The 18,045-nt window shown below is 40.8% G+C and overlaps 1 protein-coding gene across 1 annotated transcript in view; it reads left to right on the top strand.

Moving 5' to 3' along the window:
* Nucleotides 1-16,573, top strand: part of ATP8B4 (ATPase phospholipid transporting 8B4 (putative)) — a 157,225-nt gene extending 140,652 nt beyond the window's left edge. Inside the window, exons 23-27 of the mRNA XM_075069659.1 lie at nucleotides 6,395-6,478; nucleotides 7,601-7,846; nucleotides 11,652-11,790; nucleotides 13,870-14,000; nucleotides 15,705-16,573. Coding sequence (XP_074925760.1) covers nucleotides 6,395-6,478; nucleotides 7,601-7,846; nucleotides 11,652-11,790; nucleotides 13,870-14,000; nucleotides 15,705-15,854 — 750 coding nt within the window. The 3' untranslated portion in view covers nucleotides 15,855-16,573. The remainder of the gene's footprint in view (nucleotides 1-6,394; nucleotides 6,479-7,600; nucleotides 7,847-11,651; nucleotides 11,791-13,869; nucleotides 14,001-15,704) is intronic.
* Nucleotides 16,574-18,045: the final 1,472 nt, after the last annotated feature.

Raw genomic sequence — 18,045 nt, 5'->3', positions numbered from 1 at the left:
ATAGGCAATGTATCAACACACAGTAAGAGACCATTCCTGCCCTGAAGGGCTTACATTCTAAATAGGCAAGATAGACAAGGATTGGGAGGGGAAACAGAGGCAGAGAGAAGTAAACTGACTTGACTGAGGTCACAAAACAGGTCAATGGCAGATCTGTGATTAGACCCAGGTCTCCTGACTCCCAATACAGGGTCCTGTTTCTGGACCATACAGACTCTTGGAAGAAGCTGAGCATACACTGGGCTGCCTTCTGGTAAGACAGTTTGTCAAAATCACATTACAGTGGTGTTCCACATTCTACACTGGATCTCCATGCACTTCAAAGTCCTGGTCCTAATTTTTAATGTCCTCTCTGTAACTTGCCACAACAGCCACACGTAGCAAAGCGAGACTCACTGGCATGGTGCCTCCTGCTGGTTATCCTGGGAATTAGCTCTTGTCCAGCCCGGAGCACCCTCTGCAGGTCGGTGTCTCACCTGGCTTAAGGTCCCTGTGTCCCTCCTGGACCCCGGTGCCCCTTTTCCTCTGGATTCTGCCCCCAGCAGTAACCCACAGTCTGGCTCTTGTCTCCCAGGGGAACTCCCAACCTTCTATCCCCACCTTGCCTCAGTGGCTACTGCCAGTCATCATCTAGCCCTCACTCACTGGGGCAAACTGCAGTCTGTAAAAGGCCACTCATCATTGGCAAGGGGGGCGGTGGTCAGACCAGCTGCCTCTGCCTAACCCTGGGCTGCACCCTCTGCAACCCCAGTACCTGTTTTGGCCTTTATGATTTACCAGGCTGGAGCTCCCCAGCTTCCCTTTGCCTTTCCCCAGCCCTACTCCATTCCCTGTACCCTGAGCTTCCGGGCAGCCAGGTCCTTCTCTCTCCAGAGCAAGAGAGAGACTGACTCAGTTCCTGCCTCACAGACCTTTCATAGGGCCAGCTATGGCCTGATAGTAGGGTGACCAGATGTCCTGATTTTATAGGGACAGTTCCAATTTTTGGGTCTTTTTCTTATATAGGCTCCTATTACCCCACCCCCGTCCCGATTTTTCACACTTGCTGTCTGGTTGCCCTACCTGATAGGGGCGTGGCCCCAGCTGTGGCTGCTTCCCCAATCAGCCTAGCCTTTTTTCAGGGGCAAGGCAACTGCCCCGCTACACTATGTTGACCAGGAACTCTGACTGTCCCGAAGGTGCAATTTTTGGGGACAGGTGATAGAGCGTGCTATCTTGAAGGCACAATGACTGCTCTCATTGGACTGGCTTTCCCTCAGTAATGGAAAGTTGCAGAATGGCTCAGAAATATTTATCCTGACGACAAATCCAATCCCATGTAGGAAAACAAACATGAGGGATGGGGGTACTTTTTTACAGTAGTGATGATCCTGGACACTGCAGTGATAGACATCTTATGAATACCCAGATAAATTAGATTACTGTGCTTTAAATTATGAATCTAAACTATTTCCTAATTTTCTACATCTCATTACAGTAGCTATTCAATTGAGAATATAGGAGAAGAGGACTTTCATTATACTGTTAAGAACTGTGGCTGAAATTTTACAAAGTGGACGTAGGAATTTAAGCTTAAGACCTGACTGTATGTAGCTGATTTTCATAGATGCTAAGCACCCACAGATCCCACTGACTTGCTCAGCACCTCTGAAAACCAGGACACATATGCCTTGGTGCCTACCTGTAGATATAGGAATGTAATTGTAGGCACTCAAACTGGAAAATGTTGACCTATAGTTAAATGATACAGTAGATTAACCAATTACAGTAACAATTTTTGGACACTCCTTGTGTAGCATAAATGTGCCAGTCTATCCATTCCCCAGCCAAGGTAACTGGCAGGTGGACTGCATGTCACAGATGTGAATTTCTGGAATATGTTCCTCTGGCATCTGGGTCTGTGAGATGTTCTTTTAGGTGACTCCATGATTTGTGATGCAGACTTAGTGACAGGAGTGGATGGTGGTGTCATTTTGCTGGTGGATTGTAACTCATTATATTTTACTTTCAATCTAATTTAAAGTGTGAGTGATTTGGTTCCCGTTTATGAGTTTGCAAACAGTCCCTGGAGACTCTCATGCAAGACCTATTCAGTGTGAAATTCTGTATTTCCCCTATTCCCAAAGCTACTTATTATGGGAAAGGATGCAGTTAATGCTCTCTGGGAAACAAGAATTCCATTTTGTAAAAAATGTCAATGTTTTGACATTTGGTTTCATTCTATATCACAACAAAAACAAACCTTTCAAAAATTAGAAGAGAGGGAGGGGGAGAAAGAGAATAGCCAGTAGCTTCCAGATGACAGCATGCATCTGGGATTTGGAAGATTCAGGTTCAAGACTGTGCTCTGACTGATTTGCTGTGAGAAGTGGAACCTGGATTTCCCACATCCCAAGTGGGTGTCCCAACTCTGGGTGTGAGTGTCTCTTACTCTCTCAAGTAGATATTCCATTCAGGACCTGAGAAATCTTCCTGACAAAGTTTCAATTTTGATGAATTGGTATTTTCTGAGGAAAAAAAATTGTCAGAAAGTTCCAACTATTTCTGTGTGCAAGAGGGATGGGCAAACTGCATCAGATAAAACAAATGACTCTCACCTTCACCCTCAAACTCTGTGTGCTTCTGCAGACCTTGGTTTTGTCTGAAAACAGAAGTATAAATGAGGAAATACCATGTTCTGGCTCAGCTATAACCAGAAAGAAACAACAATCCTGTGGGATCAGTTATTCTCATGGGATGTTATCCAGCCCAAATTGCAGGCAGTTGAGCTTTGTACAATAGTCTATGTCAGCTCTTAGATATTCTGGTGTGACTGAACTCGGCCTCAAATGTTGAGATATGTACATAAAAGCGACAGAGAAAGTTATAGATTTTGTTGGGAGTAAAAGTTGGAAATTTGAGTCACCAAGTGCACCCAATTTAGGCTTAATCAATTTCTGCCTTTATTTATGCAATTTCAGACAGAGTTATTGGGACTTATAGTGCCTGAACATACATTTATAACAGACAGTTACAAATGCAATTGGTAAAGGGCCTGAGTTACCAAATTTCAGGGCACTGGGAAATCCTCCAATACTTCCTGATGGTTGTCATCTCCTCTGATCTGTTGGTCCAGTCCTTCAGTCCAGTCCTTCTGTTTCTGGTGCAGTGTTTCTCCAATGTAGGCCTTTGTTCACTTAGGTCCAGTATACATTTATGCATTACAGATTAAGTAATCTTTATCAAATTGGCTCTTAACACATCAACCCTTTGAGTTTTAGGTTACCCACACATTATACACGTGCAAGTGTCAGTTACCCAACTTCTGCATTTTTTCTGCTCATTTTGCAGTTTTGGTGTCATGGTATTTTTTTGTGTCACCTTGCCCTAGTCTCCCAGTAAAAAAAGGTTTCTTGGTGTTACAGATTTGTGTGTTTTCACCTCAAAACTTCCAGCACAGCATTGTCTTGTCAGCAGTATCGTCATTTTAAATAGATTAGCAATTTTATGTAAAAAAAGAATTAGAAAAACCACACTTATGCCAGCAAGGCCTTGGCCTAAGTGTTAGTTCAGCTGTACTCCTTCACTGTCCATAATTACAAATCATTTAAAAAAAAAATCAAAGCTCTTCATCTAACCATTAGAAATGCTTCATTTTATATTTCAGTGCTATAAGTCAGTATGTTATCCCCTTTCTACCCTTTAATCGGTTAGAAGGGCGGGAGTTATGGAAAACATTTTAATTCCTTAATGTCAACATTTCTTATCTTCTTTAAACATGGGTTTCCATTCAAAGTCCAGTTTTGTTTGTGAATCATTATAAAAACACTTCATTGGAAAGTTTCCTCTGAACATATTTTGTAGGGCTGTCTCAATTTTAGGACCTCAATATTTAGTTGTTTTTAATGGAAACCCAATAGCCTGATTGAGCACCTCATGAAGGAACATGCAGAACCCTATCCAGTATATCTCACGCTTATGACTGGGTCCTCCTACAGCTACATCCCCACAACACACACATCCCCAGCACTACCTCCTGCCTGCAACTGAAGTTGTGATAAACTTTCTTCTCCTCTCACATACATTTGAATCCTTGTTGCCTCCAGTAACCCCAGTACGTGAACTTGAAGCTAGAAGGAGAGCCAGAGAACAATTGCCCAAGCCCAGATCAGGGTCTCAGTTCTCCAACTCTAGAATGGGGATAATAGTAAATCCCTACTGAATGGGGAATGGGTAGTATCCCTTTAAATAGTTTGAGAGCCCTCTAGTGGGCTTTCCAGTCTCTATTGCAGAAGCCACAAGAACCCCACAGAGTAGCAGTTTATATATGTAGCCAAGTCTTAGATGTTTGTATATCAGAGAATATGGTTAGTTGGAACCCAGCCATGTCTGTTTAGTTTCCTCATAGTCTTAATGTTATATAAAGAGCAAAGACTAACACTATCTCAGGGATATTTTAAAGAGAAATACAGGAAAAACAGAGATGCTTAGATATCATGGTAATGGAGGCCATATAAGTACCTAAAATAGATACATAGATTAGAGAGCTTAATCTCTGCCACGGCCTGTTGGCGCTAGAGTCTGACAAGCCTTTCCACAGGGAATCAGGATGGTGTCCTGGTTCATCGGATGTGTGTGTACTTTTGAGGCCTGATCAAGCTACCATTGAAGTCAATAGACAGTCTGTCATAGACCTCAGTGGGAGTTGGATCAGGCTCCACATGTGGGGTTCCAGTGCCCACACAGGCAGGGGCAGCTCTAGACATTTCTCTGCCCCAAGCAAGGCACCATGCCGCGGGGGTGCTCTGCCGGTCACGGGTCCCGCGGCTCCGGTGGACCTCCTGCAGGCGTGCCTGTGGAGGATCCACTGGTTCCGCAGCTCCACTGGAGCCGCGGGACCAGCGGACCCTCCACAGGCATGCTGCTGAAGGCTGCCTGCCTGCCGCCTTCCTGGCGACCAGCAGAGCGCCCCCAAGCACGCGCTTGGTGTGCTGGGACCTGGAGCTGCCCCTGCACACAGGTTGCATAATTTTAAGGCAACTGCTTCTGTGTTGTGCTCTTGCAACCTTCTACACTTTTGTGTACGCATATGTGGACTGTTCGATGTCAGTGAAGACAACGCATTTTTAAGTGCTTGTGCCAGAACATTTCTTGGGGCCTTATTTAGGAAAGTTATGAATTAAACCAGTTGCCACTACTGGCATTGTTTGCTTGAGAAATGAGACTATCTGATGACAATATGCCATTGTCAACACTACAGGGATTTAAGGGAAAGCTTTTTTAAAAGAATATGGAAACAATTACCCTGTCCATGAATATAAAAAAAACCATTGTATTATGCCAAACAATATAAACAAGTCACAGTTGAAAATATGAAAATGGCATGTGACTGTTACACTAGTTTCAAAGCTTTTGATTATCTGTGAAATAGTCATCCAAAGCTCTTAGCAGATATAGTGACTGGCTAAAATTGCAGAAAGGAGCTCTGTATATTCAAGTATATTCAATTCCTTCTGCATTTCTCCAGTATATTTCTGCTAATTGCACAAATAAAGAACAGATGGAGCAGGGCACCTCTTATTTATTCTATAATGTGTTTTTTGCAAGACAGACTTTTTATAATAAAAATAGCTTTATAACTTTCATGTAAAGGAAACTAAAAAGCGGTATAAATAAAGTGAAACTTTAAAACGAGGGGTGCTTAGAAAAAAGTCTTCATCACAGAATGGATTTGCAAGTTATTGTTTGTATAAACTTAGCAATGGGAACTTGTGTTTTCATGTTGCTAGGAAGGATCAGGCATAAATCCAAATTGATCCTTGTAGAGGATCTTCAAACTTTCACCTTTAATTCAGACTTGGCCATTTTTCCTTGGTTGGAATCAGACATCCTTCCTGCTTGATGAGCTAAGATGTACTCAAGGGTTACAAGAGAAGTTGACTTGAATGTGGGATGGCCAAATCCCTTCCCCATACCACATGCCTCAACCCTGTTAAGCAGCCAAGTGTGCTACAAATGTGTGGTAAAAAATATGAGATTGTCTGGGATTTTGATACTACTATTCAGTAATCCTCCCTTTGCCATTTCCAGATTGAGTATAAGCTCACATCTTTTTCTGGTGTAGACGAAAAAGGCATTAACCAAGGAACTTATTAAACATTGTGGATTTGCCAGCTATCCCCTTTTTCATAATTAAGTACGGTATGAAATACTATTGGATAACCCCTTGCATAGAAAGCAAATCACTAAACTCTTAGATATTCATTATTTTACCTATTTTCAAAATTCATTTATCCTGTTACCCTGGGGAGCAGATGTAAAGCGTCCTGTTGTGTGTTCTGTTGTGCCAGATAATAATAATGAAAAGTTTTTAAAATGACACTTATTCATTTTATCAATTGCATTTTCTTTTCAGACTGTTTATGACCAGTGGTTTATTACCCTCTTCAACATTGTCTATGCTTCGCTGCCTGTACTAGCTATGGGTTTGTTTGACCAGGTACAACCTTATCTTATTTATAACATGACTTAAATGTCTAAAATGGAAGCAGTAAATGGCATTGATAGCATCATTAACAAGTCAGTTTTAAATGCAGATAATGTATAATTAAATCCCCCTTATTTATCTGCACCTCAGGTTATTCTAATTTATGCTGGGAACCAGCCCCCAAATGGCGCCAGGATCAGGCAGTAGTCCTTTAAGACGCTGGCTGTGGACAGGGCCGCCCAGAGCGGGGGGGCAAGTGGGGCAATTTTCCCCAGGCCCTGCAGAGGCCCCCACGAGAGTTTTTTGGGGCCCCTGGAGCAGGGTCCTTCACTCACTCTGAGGCCCCCGGAAAACTCTCACGAGGCCTGGGCCCCTGGAGCTTCTTCCACTCCAGGTCTTCGGTGGCAATTCGGCGGCAGGGGGTCCTTCTGCTCTGGGACCTGCCGCCGAAGTGCCCCGAAGACCCGCAGCGGAGGGTCCTTCTGCCCCAGAACCTGCTGCCGAAGTGCTAGGTCTTCAGTGGCAATTTGGCAGCGGGGGCCCCCTGCTGCGGGTCTTCAGGGCACTTCCGTGGCGGGTTCTGGAGCGGAAGGACCCCCCACTGCTGAATCACCGCCAAAGCGGGGGGCCCCTGCCGCTGAGGACCCCAGGTCCCCTGAATCCTCTGGGTGGCCTTGGCTGTGGGCTCATGATTCTTTGACTGGTTCTGCGCAAGCCTAACCCTTAGCCTCAGCAATAGACAGACCTCCCATCCGGCGACTGCTGGAGAGCACTGTGTTCTGTCTACAACCCTTCCCTGCTCCTGTTGTTCACTATCCCAAGATCAGAGAAGTGAGGACCTAGCATAGAAGCCAACTATGCTGGCTGCATGTTTGTTGGAGACTCCCCCATGTCAGTGAAACCCCCATCAGGGCTGATATGGCCATATTCCATCTCCTTAGTAGCGTTAGTGAGACAGAAAGAGAATCTTCTTCCCTAGCTCTATGCACACTTCAGTTCTGAGAAGGTACTGTAATCAAGGAGAATTCCTTCTGTCCTTTATTAAAGGCATAGGAATTTTACTCTGTGGCATGCAAACTTTTATATTTTCTGACAGTATTAAAGTAACACGTTATTCAAATGGATTTGTTACAGGATGTGAATGATCAGAATAGCATGGATTATGCAAAACTCTATGAACCTGGGCAACTAAATCTACTATTCAATAAACACACATTTTTCATCTGCATAGCACATGGAGTCTACACCTCTTTTGCTCTTTTCTTCATCCCGTATGGAGCATTTTATAACACAGCTGGTGAAGATGGAAAACATATTGCTGACTACCAGTCTTTTGCTGTCACAGTTGCAACATCTTTAGTTATTGTAGTCAGCGTTCAGGTAAAAAATAAAGATTTGTGTTTGGTGTTGAGTTTTTTCAGTATTTTTCCCCCTCATTTCTAAATACGGAAATTCCTATTAAAAGTGACACCTACACTTGAAGTTGCAGGGAATTGAGACAATTTCTAAAATTCACATATAAATATTTCATGGTCTAAACTAGGGTATTCCACCTCTTAGAAACAGCTTCATCAGCTTGATATGTTTTTCTGAGTATAGGGTAAAGAGCTGAGTAATCAAAGACTTGTCTGAGAATACTGACCCCACTGACATCTTAAACAGTGTGAGATGGTAATAAACATATTTGTCAGAGTCAGTTCCCCATAATAGCTTTTTGTGAGTTATTTTAATGCTGACTGCAAAGGCTTGTAATGGACAAATCCCAAATGTGACTGGGTGGTTTACAAGTTAAAGTTTTCCCCTGGAATTAAGAAAGAGAACCTGCCGCACTATATCTTGTTTTACTTGTCTAGCATGAAGATATTGACCTCTAGGAAAGGCTGGTTAAGGTCTTCCAGGAGAACAGGGGCCTGATGAGAGCAATTAGGAAATCAAAGAGAGCAGGGATTAGAGTGGTGGCTTTAGGGACAGTTGACCTTCCGATAAGAAGTAGCCACGTTGGCCAAACTTGATTGATCCACCAGGCAGGAGGGAATAATTTAAATTCTGGAACTGAATATTTACTAGATTGCTCCCTTTCTGTCAGCCTTTAGGTCCTTGCTTGAGGCATGGGGGTCGGGGAGAGAAGGGAAGGCTGGGAAACATTTAGTTAAATACCCTGTCAGAATGCTGTATTGTGTTTTTCTTTAGATATGGAGTCACCTTGTGTTGTGCTGGGACTGAGCAGCTGCTCACACTGACATAACAAGTTGGCAATATAGTATTTGTAGTTGATAGCTATAATTTTCACAAATTACTCAAGAATTCAGAATGTGCTTTTGATAAGGAAGCGTGTAATGAATGCATATAGTGGTTACATGATTAAGCTTTGGGATGCTGGTGAACCATAAATCAAGATAAGGTCAGGATTCAGTTTAAGTGCAATGTTCATTAAATAATGCAAGAAGCTTGACAGAATTCATATTTCTTGGATAATGTAATGGAAAGCGGATTTCAGAATGATCTGTCATTGCAGAGCAGAATTGTATTTATATAGTATATCACCTTCCTTCTTAGGATCTCAAAGCAATTTACTAATATTATTGATTTGAGCCTGACAATACAACTGTAGTACTAACCACATTTTACAGAGAGAGAATCTGGGACCCAGAGCAACTAAGTGATTTGCACAAGGCCACCCAGGGAAGTGTGTGGCAGATCCTGCAATACCACCCAGATCTTGCAGCTCCTATTTCTTTGAATTAGCCACAAAACTATTCTTTCTGCCTTTCATGTTTTGTTCCTAAATATTATAAAGCTTTCAGAAAAGAGCTTTCACATTTTGGGCCTGATTCTAATCTCACTTGTGCTGTCATAGATTACTACATGTATTGTAAAGTCTACCATTGTGTATGAGGAGTAAAGGAGTGGTGATACTTTTATTGGTATTAGAGCTCTGCAGAGCTCAGTGGTTTTGGTGTACAAGGTGTGACAGACCCAGACCAGTGGGGTACTGGAGTCTGTTAGAGGGCAAATATACTGGTCACTGGATGAGTAGTTTTCTGTTCCCTGAGTGACCAGAGCAGGGACTGCACTAGAGTAATCAGGAACCTACTAGAACCAATTAAGGCAGCCAGGCTGATCAGAACACTTGCAGCCAATCAAGGCAGGCTAATCAGGGCACCTGGGTTTAAAAAGGAGCTCACTCCAGTCAGGCGAGGAGGAGCCAGAGGAGAGGAAGTGCGTGTGAGGAGCTGGGAGCAAGAGGCACAAGGAGCTGAGAGTGAGAGGGTGTGCTGCTGGAGGAATAGGGAGTACAAGTGTTATCAGGCACCAGGAGGAAGGTCCTGTGGTAAGGATAAAAAAGGTGTTTGGAGGAGGCCATGGGGAAGTAGCCCAGGGAGTTGTAGCTGTCATGCAGCTGTTACAGGAGGCACTATAGACAGCTGCAATCCACAGGGCCCTGGGCTGGAACCCAGAGTAGAGGGCGGGCCCGGGTTCCCCCCAAACCTCCCAACTCCTGATCAGACACAGGAGGAGTTGATCCAGACTGTGGGGAAGATCACTGAGGTGAGCAAATCTGCCAATAAGCGCAGGACCCACCAAGGTAGAGGAGGAACTTTGTCACAAAGGGTTCATGTAAAGTATTTTTTTCAGTACTGATTGGTTTATATCTCCGGGGTTTTGGGTTGAGTTTGTGATACTCTTGAATTCCAAATCTGACAGGAAATTCAAACAAAACTGATTAGGTTTGCATGGTTTCCACACACTGTTGAATTGCTCCAGGATTCTATGAAATGGTGAAGAATTTCCACAAACCTTTTGTCAAATCTAGGATGATTCTCATTTATGATGAAATGCCAATCCAGATGGGTTTTATATGGTTTGGGGTTTCACAATGAGAGTTTTACTCACTTCTGTTAGATCCTACATATGCATACAAGGAACAAACAGAAATGGTCAATGTTAAAACTCAGAACTGGCCCAGCATGTCTATTTTTTATTTAATTATTTTTTCGCATTTTGGCTTTGCATTTGTTTTGCCCCCACACTTAGCTATTGCATTCCACCAACAGTTCTGAGTTTTAACATTAGCAATTTCTATGCCAGTTATTCTGAATTCATTTGTTGTAGCCGTGTTGTTCCCAGAATATTAGAGAGACAAGGTAGGTGATGTAATATCTTTTATTGGACCAACTTCTGTTGGTGAGAGAGAGAGAAGCTTACACAGAGCTCTTCTTCAGGTCTGGGACATGTAGTCAGAGAGTAGATCTACAATGCAATTAAAAACCTGCAGCAGGCCCAAGCCAGTAGACTTAGGCTCATGGGGCCCTGGATAAGGGGCTGATTAATTGCAGCTCTAGGACCCTGTGAGGTGGGAAGGTCCCAGAGCTCAGGCTGCAGCCTGAGCCTGAATGTCTACACTGCAATTAAACAGCCCCTTAGCCTGAGCCCTGCAAGCCCAAGTCAGCTGGCATGGGCCAGCCACACATTTTTAATTGCAGTATAGACATGCCCTGAGTGTTGCAGCTAGGTGCACTAAATGCCCCAATAACAGTGATGGGTGTAAAATGAGACAATCACTATGCTTTTGAATTAACTCGCACAGAAAAAACTTTTAAAAGACAAAAACAACATATCATCTCTGGATAAACACTTTTCACAAAGTTCCTTATTCTGAAGTAATTATTTTCCCGGCACAAACATATGCAAAACAGAGTCCTGAATTGAGCCACATGATGGCATATAGTTAACGTTATTTGTATCTTGGTTCCTAAATTTACTTTTTATTGTTTGGAAGATACAAAACTTCCTTCCCTGATTGGATATAACTAAAAACTTGCACCCCGATTTGAATATACGTAAGCTCAGACATAAGTATTAATCTGCCCATTTAACAATTCATTTGAAGGTTAAACTGAATTCCTAAAAACCGTGTGTGCATGGGGGAGGAGATATGTTGTCTGCTACAGTTTTGGTGCCTTTTTCAATTAAACATTTAATTAATTTTTTTAAAAAAGAGAACGTGATGGGAAAAACTAAAAAGTACCAAACAGATCCAGAACACTGTATTAAAATTTTTTTTTAAATCCCAAATCCCTTCTCTGTTTAGAAACGTAACACTCCACTCAATAAGATATGTAGTATATTTTCTAAACCCCTAAAGATTCTTAGTATAATATGTTTTGTCTCATTTTATCTGCAGATAGCCTTGGATACCAGTTATTGGACTGCCATCAATCGTTTTTTCATCTTGGGTAGTATAGCCGTGTATTTTGCTATTTTGTTTGCAATGCACAGTGATGGGATTTTTGTTATATTCCCAAACCACTTTCCTTTTGTAGGTGAGTCTATTACCTGATATGAGATTATACAGGCAATATTTATGCAATTTCCCACAATCTGTATAGAGTTAAATCTTCTAAGTACATAGAAGAATGGCAGATATGGGAGGGAAAGTTTGCTTAACTGAACTGATATTGCTTAAGTAATGTTAATGCTTTTCAAGTTTACAAAAGCATCCTAGCTGTATTGAGAGGCCTTGGCAACAATAAACAGAATAAGTAAATTAGTGAAGTGAAATTTACATTTTGGAGAGGTTTTTTTTCTTTCTTTGCCTGCTCAGAGCACTGGCCAGAACCCTCACCATCCTAGGAATCCTGTGCACAATGGGGTCAGAACAATTTGCTGAGGGGATGTAGTTTGTGCAGTGGCTGTGCCGTACAAGGCCACTCCAGTAATTACTGAGCCGGAGGAGAACTTCACTGAAGTCAGATGTTAACTTTGTTCTTTCAAATGCATTTTTGGTAGCCAAATGCAAGCTACAGGAAGTGAAATGTCTGTTTTTTTTAACAACTCCTAGAGGCTTGAGATGAGTTTGTTTATGCTAATAAGGACAGCTGGACCATATGGAATTTGGTAGTGTGATATGATTTGACTCACCCTGGAAAATCCTCCAGAGCAGGAGTACCTGCCACTATCCAAACCTCAGAAAAACCTTCATAAACAAATTCCAGTCCTATACTGCTTACACTTTGTGCATTTCCAATCAGACTGTGTGTCTACCAAATCCCAGAAGAATATGAACTTTTTTTTAATGGTGCAGATAGTCATGCTATCTTGTATGCTTGGAAATCTTGATAATCAGAATCATGGTTAAATGATGTACAATGTTTCTGATGGCACAAATGGATCAATTGTTTTAGTCTACAGCAGGGTCGGCAACCTCTGGCACGCGGCTTGCCAGGGTAAGCACCCTGGTGGGCCGGTCCAGTTTGTTTATTTGCCGCATCGGCAGGTTCGGCCGATCGTGGCTCCCACTGGCTGCGGTTTGCGGTCCCAGGCCAATGGGGGTGGCGGGAGCTGCGGCCAGTGCATCCCTCGCCTGCTGCGCTTCCTGCCGCCCCCTTTGGCCTGGAACGGTGAACCGCGGCCAGTGGGAACCGCAATTGGCTGAATCTGCCAACACGGCAGGTAAACAAACTGGTTCAGTCTGCCAGCGTGCTTACCCTGGTGAGCCGCATGCCAGAGGTTGCTGGCCCCAGGTCTACAGGATACCATTAGCAAACTCACCAATACAAACTTGGCAGATTTGTTAAATGGTCAACTGGAAATCTAGTCACTCTTGGGCTGAATAATGCCACTGTGATCTGTCTGTAGTGTAGATTGGACCACTTTGCTGTGACAGTCCACACATCATGCTAAACAGAAAATTGCTACTCAGTGCAGAGCACCTGAGTGTGATTTGGGAAGGAAATGAAGAAGTATTAAATAAATGAAAATAATTAACTAGATGGGTTGAGAATGTGCATATTTCTTCAGGAGAACATTGGTTAAATGTCTGTTGGATGGCTCAGGTGACAAGCAACTGGATATGGATCCTTTGTCCTTTAGGACATGGCTTGTAATGTGGCTTTAGCGGTTTAAAGCCAGTTGATACCATTTGATGGTGCATCAGAATGAGGGCCTAATACAGAGTAGATACTCTAAATGTAACCCTCTCATGAATCATATGTGAAAGAAGAATAAGATGGTCAGAGTATTGGTCCAAAGAGTGGAGATTGTCACTTGGCCATTTGAACAGAAACCAAACAATCTGACAGTTCAAAAATTGAGGAGGAATCTGATATGAAGAAAAAAATAGCAGTGCCACGACCGTTTTTTCATGCTGCTCTTGTGTTCATCAGTGTAGCCATCCACTTAAATCCCCCTTTGGAATCCATCTTGTATTTTTGGATTATGTCAAATTTTAGATGTTGCCAAAGAATTTTGTAATTTCAGCAGTAAGCATTTGTATCTCTAGAAAAATTCAAGCATTTTTAAACATATGTTAACATAAAGAAAATTTAATGTCTCACAACTGCAAACTATTAACAACAGCCTTGTACTCCTAACAAATATATTTCATTTTCTTGTCTCAATAGGAAATGCCCGTAATTCCCTGAGCCAGATAAGTGTTTGGCTTGTCATCCTCTTGACTACTGTGGTTTCAGTCATGCCTGTAATAACATTCCGATTTTTGAAGGAAGATTTAAATCCAACGCTAACTGATCAGGTATGACTTAATCCTATTATGTGAGAGGTTTTCTTTATCATTGCATCCCACATATAGAGGGAACTAAATTTTTCCAGACAGACAAAATTTATAGTTCTTATATAACTACTGGGGGAAAATATACTATTAGTTCTCTCAAAGCATCACCATCGACTTTATACAATTTGGCATGTGCAAGAAGTGAAAAATAATACTTAATTCATAATAGACTTTTAGGTCAGCATTTTTTTTTACTTTTTATTTATAAATTTAAAAGAAGTTAAAACACACAAGCAAAGGGGAATGTTGTGCCAGAACTTTTTAAGCAAACTAATTTATATAGGAGCTTCTGCATAACTACTGATAGCATAATATATCCCAAGGTTTTACATTCTTAAGAGTGAATAATAAGCAATGTTCCATCCCAACAGTTAATTTTTTTAATGGTTTATAGTTTTGGCCAAATGTTGTTTACCTTACACGTGAATAATCTCACTGATTTTAGAGGGATAGTTCACATAAACTGCTGGTTAAAATTTATTGGAATAGAAATCCAGGTAACTCAAATCCATGCCAAACCTTAACAACAAATAGATTGTTTTTGGCCATTTCTTCACTATTCATAAAAACACATGAAAAATAAAGTTGTAAAGTATATTCCATCTACATGGTAGTTTATCAAGCAATATAAATCCCCATTGTATTCAAGTTATTGGGTATAAACTAGTATAACAGAATGTCAGGTGAGGTCACAGTACTACATATACTATGAGTTTATTTTCAGATTTTAAAAGGATTAATTATGGGGAGGGGGAAAGCAGTTGACAAAATGGTGCAAATGTCCTCTTTAATTCTCTGATTTCAGTGACATCAAGGTGGCCAATTAGCTTTAGGCCTCCTGCTTCTAATAGCACTTAGGTAGCACTTCACATCTTCAAAGTGCTGTTATGAACAGTCACTAAAAACTCCTCATAACAGACATTTGAGGTAGCAAGGTATTATTAGTCCTATTTTATAGATTTGAAAAAGAGACAGTGAGATTAAGTGATTTGTGCCAGGCCACACAGAAAATCAGTGACAGAGCTAGTATTAGAACTCTTGCCTTCTAGGCAAGAGATCTTCACTCCACGCTCTTGCCTCTATACTGCACTGGGCTGGAATGGCATAAAGGGTCCTAGAAGCCCTGGTTCAGCTGTGGAAATAGTCGCTTGGTCAAAGCATTGGGGAAGGCAGGCATAAGTCTGCTTTCCAAGGACGACCCCATAAACTCAGACATAGGAGGCAGGGTTGCAGCACTGCAGTGATTCCAGGGAGTGCTACTGCCCATAGGGCAGCCCATGGAATTGCCATAACTCAGATAGGCCCCAGGGTTGTTGCAGTTATGCCAGATGCCCCAGGACTGGGAGTGTATAAAGGTGAGTTAAAGCCATTTTAGTCCCCTATTTTCTGGGCTGCAAGTTCTTTGCTATGCTTCAAGAATCTTCCCCATGGGCGTCGCTCAGCCCAGCAGACCACGGTGCCTCACTAACGCTCCACTGATGGCTCCAGCACTTGTTTTTACTTTGGAATCTACTGGAAACTCTTTCACCTATGTTGTTTTTGTTTTTTTCATTTTGGTTTATTTTTCATTATAAAGGCCCCACCATTATAACTGAGATCTAAAAATTAGTCAGAGTTTACAACACAAAAATAATTTCACATATTGATGGAAACTTTTCCCCTAAGGTTCGGAAGTTGCAGAAGGCTAGAAGGAAGCAGAAACCATTACAGAACTACATGCGTCGGGTGTACAGAAGAAACTCAAGAAGATCTGCATATGCTTTTTCTCATCAAGAGGGCTTTGGGGAACTTATAACATCTGGAAAGAATATGTGAGTCAATAATTCACATCAAACATCAGAGTTAGCTAGAACCATGCATAATAGCATCAGTTGGATTGAGAATTTACGTAAGAAAACAGCAGAGACAGTGAACAGCTTCAGTAGTGACAGAACTGTGAAACTGTGAGTAAAGGAGAAAACAAAAGTTTATTTTAAAAAACCGTGGCCATATCTTTGCACTGTTTGCCACTTTGTAAACAGTAAGCATGAAATTTCCACGTGCGCTGAGTAATATAGCGGAAGTGTCTAACCCACCATATTTTACAGGATGTTCAAGAATGTTGTCAGCACACAATATTTTCAAAGGGATCTCTTGGTTTTTTTTGTCTTTTTTCCTTTTTCTGAAAAGCATTCACCATAGCAAAACAATGTGTGTAGCTGCTTCAAGAGGTTGGACTATGCATGAGAATATCTATAAGAAATTTCCCTCAAAGTTAAGGGAAAATGCAGTATTCAAATATTTGAATTAGTCGTATATTCCAGTATAATTATTTCATACTGCTGAAGTCAGGGGCATTTAAAAAAACTGTTAGAATGAAACCATGGTAAAAAGTCATTAAACTCTTTTTAACTGACTTGTATTTATTTAAACAATGTAAAAGTCTCAAAGTCAAATGATTTCAGGGTGTATCTTTTTTTTAATATTTGAAATTTAAGTTTTTAAATTGTTTATAAATTGAAACCAAAAATAAAATACTGTGTAATTATACAATATCTGTCCATATGTGCAGAGTGTTTCTGTTGTTTGCATTCACTTCTATTTTATCTGCTGTTTAGTAATTAAGTGCATAGTTTGAAGTTATGGCATAACTCTTTCAAGTTAACTCCTGCTGAAATGTAATGGACCCAATTCCCTTCTCTGTTCTGATATAAATTAGAAATGACTTTAGAGAATTCAGTGGAATTACAAAAGCATAAATGGGAAGAGAATCAGCTCCAACTTTTGTTGTCTTTAGCACCTTGGAAGCTTTTACTCTGCCTATTGAAAAGAGAAATACCTGTAAGGAAGAGGCTTTATCAGATTCTGTGTGGAATCTAGGAAATCTGCTTTACAATTCTCTGTTTTTAGAGATCTCACAAAACGCTGTACTTTTCAATGTAAGTCACTGTAAAAATATAGCTGAGGACTAGCTTAATTTTAAAAAGGATTGATATGCCCTTATATTACTTTGCACCTTAACTACCTTATGATGGAAATTGGGATTTGGGGGACTGTAAGAATTTTATACTGTAGATGGTGAGACCATATATTATCAGAATTGTAAAAATTCCAGTTCTGCATTTTGAACACCCAATTTTTTTGGTGGTATATCCAGGATTTCGGTCAGGCTCCATCCATGATACACATGTATCAGTAGCTAGTTCCCAGTTTAAATAATTTATAGAAGAGAGGAAAAGAATTCAAAATATGAGCTTCCAGCTAACTCTTCTTCATTGAGGATGGAAGATTGTAAGCAGAGAATTCTCTTTTATATTGTTTAGCTTCAGTATGTTGAGAGAGAAGATTTTTAATACTATTTAATACAGCTAAATGGTAACTAAAGTCAATGAGGAAAAAAACTCCATTTAGCTTTTAGAAGAAACTGTACTATACTTTGTATAGGCTTATGTTTAAAATATACCTTCACCAACTGACCCAGTGTGATGTCACCAAAGGGAACCTAAATTTTAGTATTGCAAATTCTAATGAACAACAAAAAAAGATTTGAAGATTAAAATAGCCAGGGGTATTTTTCTTACGTATTTTATTTTTCTTTGGATTTGTGCATGATTATTTTGGGTAGAAGTAATATATAATCATGTTGAGCATTAATTTCCCAATCTGGCACAAATATCTATAAATTTGCAACGCTTCAGTGTGTTTCTTCCAGCACAGAGAAATCATTCTGTCAAAGTCTGTACTGATTTATATCCTATGTAATTCTGTTCAAGCTAAAGGACTTGCATGCAGTATAAATTACCACAGAATTTGGCGTATTATCCTTTGCAAGCTATCAGGTCCAAAATTTTAGTGAAATGACTTGGAACAATCCAAATGCTTAAGCCTGCAAATAATAAAAGAACATAATATATGAGGTTTTAATATTGCTTATTTGTAGATCAATAACTGCCATGTTTAGGTCCTATAAAAGAAAAAAAGACCATTTCCAAATTTCACATGTTTTGCAAAATAAATGTTCATATAG

Source organism: Chelonoidis abingdonii, chromosome 9 (assembly GCF_003597395.2).
Source record: "Chelonoidis abingdonii isolate Lonesome George chromosome 9, CheloAbing_2.0, whole genome shotgun sequence".
NCBI lineage: Eukaryota > Metazoa > Chordata > Testudines > Testudinidae > Chelonoidis > Chelonoidis abingdonii.
This window is presented reverse-complemented; position numbering and strand designations above follow the sequence as displayed.